The sequence below is a fragment of the Syngnathus leptorhynchus genome, chromosome 14 (genome assembly GCF_054491065.1).
Source record: "Syngnathus leptorhynchus isolate UIUO chromosome 14, UIUO_Slep, whole genome shotgun sequence".
Lineage (NCBI taxonomy): Eukaryota > Metazoa > Chordata > Actinopteri > Syngnathiformes > Syngnathidae > Syngnathus > Syngnathus leptorhynchus.
In genome coordinates, this window is record NC_141208.1 from 7,237,872 (window position 1) to 7,251,658 (window position 13,787).

At 38.9% G+C, this 13,787-nt stretch overlaps 1 protein-coding gene across 2 annotated transcripts in view; it reads right to left on the reverse strand.

Annotated features, from left to right (window-relative positions):
* ctnnd2b (catenin (cadherin-associated protein), delta 2b) overlaps window positions 1–13,787 on the reverse strand; it is an 80,344-nt gene that overhangs the window by 46,040 nt on the left and 20,517 nt on the right. For both annotated transcript variants that reach the window (XM_085930536.1, XM_085930534.1), the window contains exons 2-3: window positions 12,690–12,826; window positions 4,201–4,313 (exon numbers count right to left, since the gene is read on the reverse strand). In XM_085930536.1, coding sequence (XP_085786662.1) covers window positions 4,201–4,313; window positions 12,690–12,821 — 245 coding nt within the window. In that variant the 5' untranslated portion in view covers window positions 12,822–12,826. The remainder of the gene's footprint in view (window positions 1–4,200; window positions 4,314–12,689; window positions 12,827–13,787) is intronic.

Consider the following 13,787-nt stretch of genomic DNA (forward strand, 5'->3'; position numbering starts at 1 on the left):
CGATAAACTACCTGTATATACGTACATGACTCAGCAAATAAAATGCCAATCATGTTGGGAATACCATCCTTCATTTGTCTCCTGAAAAACAACCTAGCAATGTGCAAATGTAATTTGTCTTTGAACTGTCGTGACGTACAACCAAGTCATTATTTACAGTACTACTTCTTTCAAGTTGTCCTCTCAGACGAAAAAAAAAAAAATCATTTTGCAGATGCTGCAAAGAACATTGCAGATCATCCCGTCTGCTGGGAGGGAAGGGAAAAATATAAAGCATGTCAGTAAGTAGAGCTCAAGGAGGTTATTCACAGGAAAAAAAATAATAATAATGAATTGTTTGAAAAGCGGCTTCAAAAAGAGGAAAAGACAAAAAAATGAGACAATGAGCCCCCCCAAAAAGGAAAGCTGTATTTAGGAGACAATATAAGTTGTCCACTTTATCACGACAGTACCAAACCAATTTGGCCGAATCCTGCTTAGCATGCGGCATATGCAACACTATGCTTTCTACATGTGTATCAAATAAAAATAGGAGGAAAAGTACTTTGCAAAGTGCAAACTGGCAGTCAAGCTCTCTGGGAAGCGTCTGGGTAATGGCCTCGCTTGATGTGCCGCATTTTCTCACCAGACAAGTACTACAGTTACAGTAAATGCTTGCACGCACACACCAAAGCACGCACAAAAGCATGAGGCCCGACTGTGCCGCCATTTACCAGACAAATGTTGCACATATACACGGCTAAAAGAAGCAGACTTCCACAGGAGGTATTTGAATATTTGTGTGTGTGCGCAATATTCTACGTACTTGCTTCCCCCAGCGAGCTCTCGTTTTTTGGTTAACTTAGGGTGACCAGACGTCCTCCTTTTCCCGGACATGTTGTACCTCCTTCTCCCGGACACGTATCTTTCAGCCTCTAAAATATGTCTGGGGGGAATTTCAAACACTGTCCGAGATTTTGTTCGACTGGCTCTCATGTACATCGGAATCGCCACTTTGTTGCATTTTACTCTATTCCAGGTTTTCGCCGTAATCGTTCGCAATGCCAAAACGAAAATGCACGTTTAGGGAGGAATACATTTTCTTTTGGATGGATGCTTTCGCCAGGCTCGCGATGCGTATGAAGTTGAGTGCTTAACGTGTAAGGCTGCCACTTATGTGTCTGTGGCAAATGAAGGTGCCAACGACCTGCAGGCACACATCAATTCAGTCAAGCACACTAAACCAGCGAGGGGCGAGAGCACATCATCCAAAGTCACGGATTTCTTTATCAACAAGTCCGAAAATGTAGCCGTCACTGCAGCAGAAGGTAACTTTTCAAACTGTTGCTTTTCAAACTGTTAAGCACCATGAAAGCTACAAATTGCAATTGATAAACCCCCCCCCGCTTCCTCCAAAAAAGGTGATCAGAAATCATGAGCAAATAGAAATATGAGACATTCAAGGCAAGGTTGTAATTATCGTAGCATCCACAGTGGAATGTTCCTTGAAATCAAAGTGGAAGCATATGTTTCAGTATCTGTTTTGTGATAAACTGATGCACACAGAGGGTTTGTGCTTTTTCAAGTGACAAAACAGCAGCAGATGCTGCGGTAGACAATGTGTGACCTGCGGTGACTGATTAAGGCTGGAAACAAAGGCAGAGCTGAAGGACTCATTAGCACCTCTGAAAGTCTTTATCGTGCAGCACACAGCGGAACTGCAGAACCTCCCACACTCGCTCAGCAGCACTTAACACTCATTCATTGTCACTTTTTTCTCTTTGACTTAGCCAAATGGACGCAGCGCTTTTGGTAGGCTTGAAGCAACCTCTTGATAACTGGTTCCTTAAAGCCTACCAACGTGAACAATCTGCATCTCCTCACTGGCATCGCTGCTCCAGATGTGAGAAGGGAGGTCATCAGTCGAGTAGAGAAGACAAAAGCTTCCAGCGATGAACACCACATCCATCATGGATGCAAACCCCTGGCCCAATGACTGAAGTCAAGGAGAAGCTTCCTCAGCCATGTCCAATCACTCACAACATCTCAGGAAGAAACAAGACTCCAGCTATGGATGACATGACCCCCCTCCTATTGACATGGGAATCCCCCCCCCCCCCTTCCGAAGATCTCCCACCCGGCTCAAAAGCACCATGCGTCCGGGTGGAAGACACGCCCGAGAATAGGAACAGGCAGATCAAAAGCAGCTATGGCCAGATGGAGCTACAAAACCGGCCCAACCCTCTGTAAATGTGAAGGAGAGGACCATACCATGCAGCATTGCCTTGTCTGCCCTCTTAACCCAACCTCTGCAGCTCAAAGGATCTCGCTGAATTCAATGACAAAGACTGTCAAGACATGGGAAACTGTCACCTGACTAGCATTTCAAAGGCACGAAAAGAAGAAGCGCTTTTGTGAGCTGGCCTTCAATCAAGTTTTCATGTTGTGATATTAAATCACACATAGGTGCTAGATGGGGGAGTTTTAGTCTCATTTACTTTATTAAATTTCATTTTTGATTCTGTCTTTGAGGTTGCACAAGGGAATCAGTGGGGGAATAAAACGGTTGATTTATTCAGCTTCCATGAGCTTCATTGACAGCGATAGAGTCACTTTGCTACGCTCTTTGTAAGAAATCACACTGATTATATGCTTGCCGGAATGGTTACGTGATGATTATGGCCTCTTTAATTACAACTCATATTGATGTTGATAGTGTTTAGGGCTGGACTGACATGGCAGGGGCTCGGAATTTAACATGATGTCAACCTAATTTAAGATTAAATTATCATTAATAAATAAATAAATAAAAAATTGCCATGAGATCAGATGTTGGAAACCACTCAAGACCATTTTGTTACATTCAAAGTGTCAGTTAAAATATGAACGTCTTGGTATTGTTCAGTTGCTCAAAGGGATCCAAAAGCCAAATATTTGCAAACATGATCATGCTAACTATTTATCTGAAGTCAAGTGACCCAGCAGGTATAAAGTTTTGTGTTTGACCATTTTGGAAAATATGAGCTCATCAAAACATTTTTAATTTAAAAACCCAGGCTTTGATAACTGTGCATAAACTTCTTTTTACATTTTTGTGACTGCTAAGAATTTGAAGTTGCTTCAAATAATTGCTCCATGACGTATAATTTATTTTAAAATTTTATATTATTTTTTTATTATAAATAACATATCTTTGTTCATCTATTTATGCCTCTTACATACACTGATGTAGAGCAGATGTCGGTGCTAGTCTTACAGACTTTGATATAATTGTTCATAAAATACTGTTGAACAAATTGGAAACTTGGTTCGGATTAAATGCAACAGTCCTAAAATGGAATGAAAGGAGTTAATATTTCACCATTAGAAGTTTTGAATCCGTTGGAGTCCCTCAAGGGTCAATGCTGGGACCCCTTTTGTTAAGTTTATGTTGGGTCAAATGCTTGCAAAAGCACCAATTTTGTCGTAAATAATACTTCCATCCATTTTCAGCACTGCTTTTCCTGTTCAGGATCACAGAGATCTGGGGCCTATTCCAACTTATTTCACAGTGCCAAGATAGAAATAGGCAACCTTTCACACTCATATTCACACTGTCACTGAGTGGCAAACCCGTTAGAAAGAAATCCCACAAATCTACTACCTCATCAGTAATATACAAAAGCAAATTCTGACATTAATTCAGAGTTGCAAGATATATGCTTGCCGCAGAATGTGTTATATTTTGCAAAATTCGCACGTCAGTAAAGCAAAGAACAAAAATGTAAATTATATGAGAACAGGCTGCCACCTGACATGATGTTCTCTCCAATTCAAATCCAGTGAATTCATTATCATTGATAATGTGCTCAGGTTTCAAAACAAACACTGGAATGTGGACTTTATAATATGGGTTGGGCATATTGATTTTTTTTTAAGGCAGGGAAAGACACAGAAATCATATTACTGAATCACCCTGTATTCAGATTCTGTGTCCAATGTGCAATTGTTCAGTATAAGAATTATTATTATTTTTTTTAGATTAATTCTGGTCATGAATCAAACAGCGATGCTTTAATATAACCTGCTGGTAATCCAGTCACTAGCAAGAGCACACCTGATGCCCATGTGTGTTCATGGAAGAAGGTCTGAGGGATTTGACACACATATAAGCACACACATACATCCAAGTGTGTGTGCTTGCACACACACAACACAAACACACACACTCTGTACACATACCTGATGCTCGTCATGCTTCCAGCCTCAGAGCCAAGCTTGCATCTCTCCAGCTGACTGGCAACAATCTGTCGTTCGGCTTCGAGTTCCCTGGTGAGACGTTCAAACTGCAACTCCTGGAGAGAGTTGGGAAATGTGTCAAAATTGTTCTATTTACACTCACGCTAAATTTTATTTTGGATGCATCACACTTGTATAATTGTTGTGAAATAGATTCTGCCGTCTGGTGGGAAAACACTACATATTTTGACACTTGTATATTTGGAAAGTTTGGGAAATTCTTCTTATCATCCATCTGTAAATGGCAAATATATAGGTAACATAATAAAGGAAAAACATTTTCCTCTTTTTTTCTAACAATCAGGATATATTGCAAAAAAAAAAAGTCTAGCTTGGTATATCCAAGACATGGAGCATTTTTTTTTCGAATAAAAAAACAAACAAGCTCTTTAACTCGTAAAATATTTAACATTAAATGTGTTTTATTAGGCCTTGCAGAATACACTCTTTGAACCTCTAAGCCGTGTTAATTGGTTGCATTTATTTTAATGCAATGTCTCATTGAAGTATTTACCAAATTAGTATGTCAGTTGGACTAAAGTGACAAATCAATGTGTGCGTCCGTGCGTGCTTGCGCATGTTTCTGTTTTAAAGATTACTGTACTCGGTGGTTCTGGAAAAACTGTGGAGGTGGCAATTCTGCCGCTTGAGGATAATGTGTACATGGAACATAAAGTCAGCCAAAACCTGATTAGAATGTCAGATTTGGAAATCATTATGGCTAATTGAACATATTCAATATACCCAAATTATGCAAAAAAAACTTCCTGGTTGTCAAATTTCCCCAAAGAGCATGCAATGCCTGCAGTGTGGTTCAAGATTAGAATTTTGATGATCAAATTGGTTAATGACAGTGGGATTCCACATAATTACATCATATCACAATTTTTATTCAATCTGTATGCTTTAAAGGACACTTGTCCGTGGTTATAATCATAAATGCAAAGTTTAATTTATAATGCGTTAAAATGCTGGCAATGTATTTTTTCATTCAGTTGTTATTTATTTTGGAGATGAATTCAAGTATATATCGGAACAATGACAAATTATTTTATGAAATGCTCTTTATTTTCCCTCACGTACATATGGGACACCCTGTAAAATATTTATTCCTATCGAACTTTACAAATCAAAGAATCTGTACGAATGTAGGGATACATATGGACATGTCACATGGCTAAAATAACAATTTAAGACATAATGAGCACATTTGGTTTTACTCCTTCATCAGAGGGGGATGATGATGATGAATCTCATTAATCTACTGGAGCTTATACACCCGAGGCACCTTTAGTCTCTCTTCCAGACTGATACAATGTGATTAGAAGAAATTATTGCCAGAGTCAATAACATAACCCGTTCACGGCCGACTTCCTCTGTAATTATCCATTTTCCTATTTTTAGAAGCAACTACACGCATATACACATTTAAAGGTGTTAGTATTCTTTTAAAAACACAATTTCTATGTAGTCTAATAACAATGCTTATATTGTATGAAGTTTCCCTTGAGGAACATTGGAGGACTATACGATGACGTGGGATTAGAAACGCCATATTCAGTTGGGGAGGAAAAAGTTAATGCACAGCAGACTTGATGTTAACATGCTGCACCACACACACACACACACACACACACACACACACACACACACACACACACACACACACACACACACACACACACACACACGGGCATACACACACAGACGGGCATACACATGCTGCTGAAGTTGCTCAATTGCAAACACCGTTTACCGGGAAGGACGACATGTAGCCTCCCCCTCTCTTAATAGCTTTAACATGGTGACACATGAATGTATTTACACAACATTGAAAAAAACAAAATCATCTTGCAAAGCTTCTAATTAACTACACTAGTGAAACAAGAGTTAGCAAAGTTATGCTAAGAAAATGCAAAAGAAATTCAAATAACATGAACTGGCTACCATGATAAATGTTGCATGAATGAATTTTTTTGCTCAAAAGAAGAAGAAGAAGAAACGGATGCAAAACTAAACCTACCACAGAGTCCAAAGGTGTGAGAAAGTTGCCATTCCATCACATGTAGTTCCAACTCACAATCCACACCATGTGCCCTATTTACTTCTTACAAACTACTGCATGGAAGAAAACAGCTTGCTTCCTCCTCTCTGATCTGACACTAAAATGACCAAGCTCATTAGTTGATGCTAAAAACATTTTTTTTTTTTTTAAAAACACCTACTTCAATAAAACAACACCATGGCTGATGAAGAAAAAGATGAAAGGCGTTCTGCTTGTTTGGTGTGTCTACTGTCGAGACCACGGGGCTACTGAAAGGTTAAGCTGAAATGACTAACTGCGTGGACGGCGAGAATTCTGTTGGAAGGCTTTTTGAAAAGCCCAAACAAAAGACCCTGCTTCCTCCTTTCCTCCTCCCCCCTGCCTCTCCAATCTCTATTGCCTTCAAGTGAAGGTCTGCCATACAGACACCTGTTCTTGCAGGCTGAGGAACACCATGAAATTTTCAAGGGAACAAAAATAGAAAAAAGTTCGAAAGTAAAGCCATGAGGCAGAAGACGAGTGAGTAAGTCCACATACCTTCACACGGACCATACTTCACAAGACAGACTTCAGTTTCCCTTTTCTCTTTGCTACCCTTTGGCCAAATACATTTGCTCTACTACTTCCAAAGTCTCATCTGTCTTGGGTTGAGACACAGCCAGAGAGATATGGACAGAGAGGGAGAGAGAGAGAGCGACTACAAGTGTCACTTGAGCCTTCTTTTGGCTTTCTCCATGTCTCTTTATCATTCCCTCCATGGGGCCATGGACACACACATGCATATGCACATGCATGCACACATGCACACATGCACAAACACACACACACACACACACACACACACACACACACACACACACACACACACACACACACACAGTGTTCAGCGAGGCACAAAGGTCCCCATGGCAACGGAGCATTTAGAAGCCCAGTGGCATTATTCATGCAACGTTGCATCACAATGGGCCCTCCTACTGGTCCACCCGGCAAAAAGACCACTGCTCACCAGTTGCCTCTCTCTCTCTCTCTCTCTCTCTCTCTCTCTCTCTCTCTCTCTCTCTCTCTCTCTCGCCGCCTCTCTCTCTCTCTCCCCCCCTCTCTCTTTCTCTCTCTCTCTGTCTCTATGTAAAAAGAGTCAAATGTGCAGGAAAGATGGTCTCATAACTACAAACATTCACATGCCCGCAGACCAACACACACTGGTTATTTATTTCTGTAGATACTACTCAATGGTAAAAGTCGGTACAACCTATTCTGAAAAGAAAATGCATCTTGTAAGTGGAGCCAACAGGTTCATGTCAAGGTCATGCTTTTGTTACTCTAAGACGTAATTAGCTGTTACATTGTACAGACGGATGGATGGATGGATGATGGATGGATGGATGGATGGATGGATGGATGGATGGATGGATGGATGGATGGATGGATGGATGGATGGATGGATGGATTGTAAATAAACAGGGCGCAATTGTTTATGTGCAGAAAAAGAAAGGCAACAATAGTGTGATGCAAAATTGGTGTTTTGATTGTGACGCATATAAAGTACAGAGTGAACTATTCACATGACTGTCCTTCATTTTTACAGATTTTCTACCACTTTCAAAATTATAAAGGGATAAATTTATTAGTTGGAGTTTTCTTTCTTTTGGTATTTTGCTTGATCTTGCACTAGTAGAATTGAATGTAACAGTGTCGTTTGCATCTTTGTGTATCATGATGGCATAGAAGTGGACATTTCCCTACCAGTCCGTGTTTACACTTTTAAAGATCACTGCAAATCCATTTTTTCTTCACTCAATCCGTATTTTCCAACATTGAACCAACACACCATGTTTGTTTTTGAGTTCAAACTGACACATCAAGAATTTGGAAAGTTTACAAAACAAGATGAGTGCTGTGTCGACTCTTTTTCTGCCAGTGTACTGTGGGCGATATGACAGAATATTTGAATAATTCAGAATTTCTATTCTATAACCAGCTAGTTCAGAATGTTTACTTTGCCCAGAAAGAAAATACAAAAAGGCACTATGGTGTGTACCAAAGTAGTGAAGAGGAATGTGTAACATTACACATCTATGATTCAAGTAAAATTCAGCCATGCAAAAACAAGCCTTACCATGATGCAGTAAGCCTGGTAATTAGAACCCATTGCCTTCCCAACAGGGGTCGTCAGTTGCTCCTGAGAAGCTTGCCGCACCTCCTACTGAGTCGGACTAAAATGTTGGCTTCTTTTTGTATTTGTTTATGTGACGTGTGCTCCTCACCTCTTCACCAATACTAAATAAACCGGTCATGACTGGCCAGCAAATCCACGAAGCGCATGCAAAGCGCGGCCCAGCTTGTCGTCATATATTTATTCAAATTGGTATCTGCCCATCTGGTGTGGCTGTTTGAATATATGAGGAATAAATATAATATATAATATAATATTTATATGCCTAATGACTGTCCAACTAAATGGTTATTGTTAGAATGATTGTACTGTAATTTTAACACGCTTGTGTGCACTGTACAGCAATGTGTCTAATATTGTGTATTATGCCATTTATTAAATAAAATATGGATAGGGTATTGCAATTGGCAAGCAAAATAGTAAATAGAGCAATTTATATACAAATAGTTGTTCCTGACTCCTCAAACATGAGATCAAACTTCAAACTAAATTTAATTATGTTTTTTTTTTTTCATTATGCTTCTCAAATTGACTCTGAATTGCAGTCAAGGACAAAAAAATTCCTGGTGTGCAGCAATTTTGCAAAGCCGCTCCAATGTCAATTGGCAAGCCCAGGAAAAGGAATCATTTGCTAATAATAAAAAAAAAAGCCTAAGAAGACAAATCCTCATGGTCTCGCATCTATCCGAATGATACCTCAAACAAAATAGAAAAAAAAAAAAAAAAGTCTTTTGGGGCACGTTTGTGATCTCAGTGATGATCTCAGTTGCGAGTCTTTCATTATTACCTAACATACATGTTTTGCTTTTCAGAATGTGGAAAGAAGGTAACTGGAGAAAAGTCATTTTATTCATTTTTTCTTTTCGAAGGTCAAATTTTCCAATGACAGCACTGTTATGATTTCCAACAATGTTTGCTATTATATATATTTGACATTATATTTTGCGTGCCACTCAACAGTAAGGTGTTGATCATAGCTTGGTATACAATTGATCAATTAATAAAATAAAAGAATTGGGTGGTTCCACATTGTGACGAGAGATTCTCTTCATGTGCGTGTAATGTAAATGTCCCTCCCTCTTTTTTTTCTTACATAAAGATGCCTAATTGTGGTGTCTGCCTGGCATTAAGTTGTTTAGCCAAGAGGAGGTGTCTGAGCCACTGTTTGGGTTAAAAAAAATTAATTTGGTACATCGACTCAATGACAAATTTGTCCCTCAGGTAAAGGGAAACAAGCCAACGGGAGAAGGTGGACCGTGATAGCGCGCAGGGAGCGATATTGGCTCGACATTGAATAAAGGAGAGGAAAACTTCCGAGCAGCAAGGGGGAGGACAGATTCGGGGAGATTTAGTGTTGTGTTGATCCCAGAGCTACTTAAATGTTCATCCCAACCAGACAGATTTGTCTTGTTTTCAAAAAGACTGTGCTTGTAGGGCAATGTTTTAATTCCTTCCCTTTACCACCCGCCCCGCCCTTATTGGACATGGTTTAAAGACATTATGAAGTGAGGGCAAATATTCATCCTCAACTGTCATCATCAAATTAGATTGCCAAAGTATCAACAGTAGAGATATGCTTTTGATCCTTAAATTTAAAGGATATATTGTCTTTTCTACTGTATGCCATGAGTGCAACAAAGTGTGATATAATGGAATATAAAGTTCATAATCCTAAATCATCCATCATTTAAACATCAATGATCTTAAAACATAGTTTTATGAAATAGTTATGATTCTGAGGAGGCAACGTTATAAAATTCATATCCTGGTTCAGGGCTATATTACTGACTCATTCTCTTTCTTCATTGCCTGAAATGAAATAATCATCATCCTCCATTAGACGAAGACTCATCAAATATAAAGGAAGATATCGTTTCCTTTGCAGTGTCAACCGTCTGCTCGGCATACTGCAACTCACTTGACTGTTTAACTTAAGCCTGCAGTGCCTCAATTTTGAGCGTGAGGATAATGCAATTCTTGTACAATGAAGTTCAGAACGGAACTAAAATAAAAATTAAATTGAAAATCATCTACACATTCCTTCCACATAATTTCTACCATGTGGAGACATTTCATTTTGTTTGTTTACTCATAATAACTAAAGATAACTCATTACAATTTCAATGAATATTTATTTTCCTTTTATTTCAGTGATCAATGTGGATGTTTCCTTCTTTAATGAAAGGTTAACAATAATTGATACAACGTAAAAATATTTTAATTAAAAGTTCGTGACTGTATTATCCTCATACACAGAAGAAATGGAAGACTGGTAACAACAAAACTGTTCAAGACTGCTAATAATAAAGCTTCCTCAAACCTTGCTATCCAAAACAAAACTCTTTCTTTTTTTTTTCTGTGATGCTCTTCATTCCATTCAAGTATTATTAGACCTTTTATACGTCCATTAAGAAAGAGACAGTCTGAGCAAGGAGACACTCCTGACACTCATTACATTACAACCCCCCCCTCTCAAACACTTCAGTTATGTCCAAAGCATTTTCTTATGGAAATCTAATTACCAACTTTGAAGAGGACAATGCTGGAAAATTTAATGAGTTAATCCCTCAGATAAACAAACTTCAGTTGCTCGTAACAAAAACAGGCAGACGGGGATCGCCAAAGCTGTGTTGTGTGTCCTAAGGATATTGCAGACAGAACCATTTTTGCAACTTTAAGTATTTTAAACCACAATTTTATACTATATTGGCATACTGTTTTAAAATAAAGGTGTCCAAAGAACAAATGAACATTAATCTGTCAATACCCAGTGGAATTTTCACTTAATCTGCCATCAAAGAGACAATCGATCAAAATGGCACATCTCCTATTGGAAAGCAACACGGTTTCAAGGCTGGCACACAAGAGATAGAATTGTAGTAAAAATGATGAATGATATCCTGACAGGAAGTGACAAAAGCAAGAAATATTGTTTTGAATGACTAATCAATCACATGTTGAAAGAAACAGCATCTTAATTACTGTATGTAGGCATGAGATTATGAACACGCATTTAAATGAGTGTGCCATGAAATGTTTTTAGTAGGTCAGATTGGTTACTAGAGTGTGAAAGACAAGCTGTTAAAGTGAGGGGAAGTATAGTACAAGCTGCCAAAATGCGGAATGAAAGTTCAGAATGGAGTGCACTCCAGTAAATTTCCTTGGAAAAAAAAACAAAAAAACTAATGTGTATGTTCAGCAGCCTGTTGCGGTGAAATGAAGTGAGTGTAAAAGTCTGTCTCCTGAAAGAGTGATGGCTATTGCCAAGTTGTTAATAGAGTGAATTCATTCACATGACTTTTGAAAGGAGAAGCTTTTCACTTTCAGGGGAATACAAATATTGACCTTGCTATTTGTGTTTGTTTCTATTGGGTGTGCAAACAGATAATGAAAAGAAAATGGTGCCGTGTTTAATGTTAATGCAACACAAAAGTCTTGTGAAACTTAAAATTCAATTTTCAGATGAACATTTTCTTGCAACGTGTCCTGAGGTCATGGTCATGTTTTTTTTTTTCCTCCCCCATATTTTTGAAACAGTAAAATTAGATTTAATCCATCATCATGAGATTTCTTTGCGTTATTCCGTATTATAAGGGAGTAAGCTGATTTTAAGTACTTTTAAATACAAGCGGAATATGATTTTTGGGTGGCAATGTTGGTGATTAGTGGTGCAGCCCATCTGTCCAACATTTGGGCCCAGACTGTTGGGTGGATTAGAATAAAATTGGTACATTATTCGTCATCAGTTGACTTTAGTAGATTTAGTAGAAACATGATATCAACAATTTAAAATGCTATGTGGACAACGCTGTTCTACTATATCAACGTCCTCATTTCATCACCTGGCAAGAACAGTGATCTTAAACTATTGTAATGATACTATATATTTTTTTTTAAATGACTATCTCAGAGCCAAAAATCTTTTGTCTGAACTCCGTATCCTTTGAAGTCAATTTTATTGAATTTTCTGAGAGATTAGAGCACAGGTGTCAAACTCGAGGCCCGGGGGCCAGATACGGCCCGCCACATCATTTTATGTGGCCCGCGAAGACAAATTGTGCATCAAATTTGTGTGTCATTACTAGAATTGCAAATTGTCATAATGGCCCTCTGAAAGAAGCTATGACTACAATGTGGCCCGTGACAAAAAATTAGTTTGACACCCCTGGATTTGAGCTTTTTTTTTTTTTTTTTAATATGTTGGACAGTTCATACCTGCTCCTTGACAGAGGCCAGGATGGCAGAGGTGGTCTCCGACTCAGATCCATCCCCGTTGGAGGCATTGAGGACAGGGCTCAACATGGTGGCAGCACTGGCAGTGTCAGACAACACTTCAGGCACTGGCATCACTCCTAGAAAACAAGGGAACATATTTTTTCACCATTATTTCTCAGTTAACATGGTTTGGGGATGAAGGCGGTCACGCTATCTGATACTCATGGACATCTGTCAACATGAAAGTGATGAAAATTGATGATTAAGGTACAGATGATTGATGAGTGTGGAAAGCCGTTTGATTTTATTGAACACATTAAAGCAGAGATTATTTTAGGCATCATTTGAAAATCATGTGAGGAGAAAAAAAAATTGAAAATTAGGCATGCATGGACATATTCGGCTAATGACAATCTAGCATGATTAGCGTTCCTGCTCCTGCTCTATTAACTAAGGAGTTTGGTTTCCATAGCACCAATAAAAAAAAACTACATGTATTGCCTCAGAGAGTCTTGTGACACATAGAGACAAGGATGCCATGTGCCATACTGTATTAGACCATGAGTGGGAGGACACAGGCATCATATGTACCTTGTAATCCTGATGCAGCACGGAGCTGGCGTAACGGCTACATCAGCCGGCTTTACGTGCTGATGAAAGTCATGACGACTTGACACATGCACACAAACGCACGCACACACATTTATGCAGACGCATGGCTGGCTGTCGGCATGAGACAGCAACAGCCTAGGGGGTCACACTACAATAAAAAAAAAAGAAGACAAGAAAAAGAAAACCAACCTGTGATCAGTAAAGAGGGATGGGAGTGGAATGGTGAAAAGTGGAGAAGAACAACAAGAGGGCCAAACTCATCTCGTATGCTGTTAAGAGACAATCTCGTTACTGAATGTTTTCATATGGCTGACATGTCTCCAATCAATTATCTTGGCATTTACATATTTGATTATCATCCACCTTGCTGTCTTGCCTTTCTTGACATGTCACCTGATTGTAAGTTTTCTTCCTCTGTCATGGTGCTTTTCCAAGGCTATATATCCTCTTGACTGTTCCCCTGCTTCTCTACACTTGACCTATTTT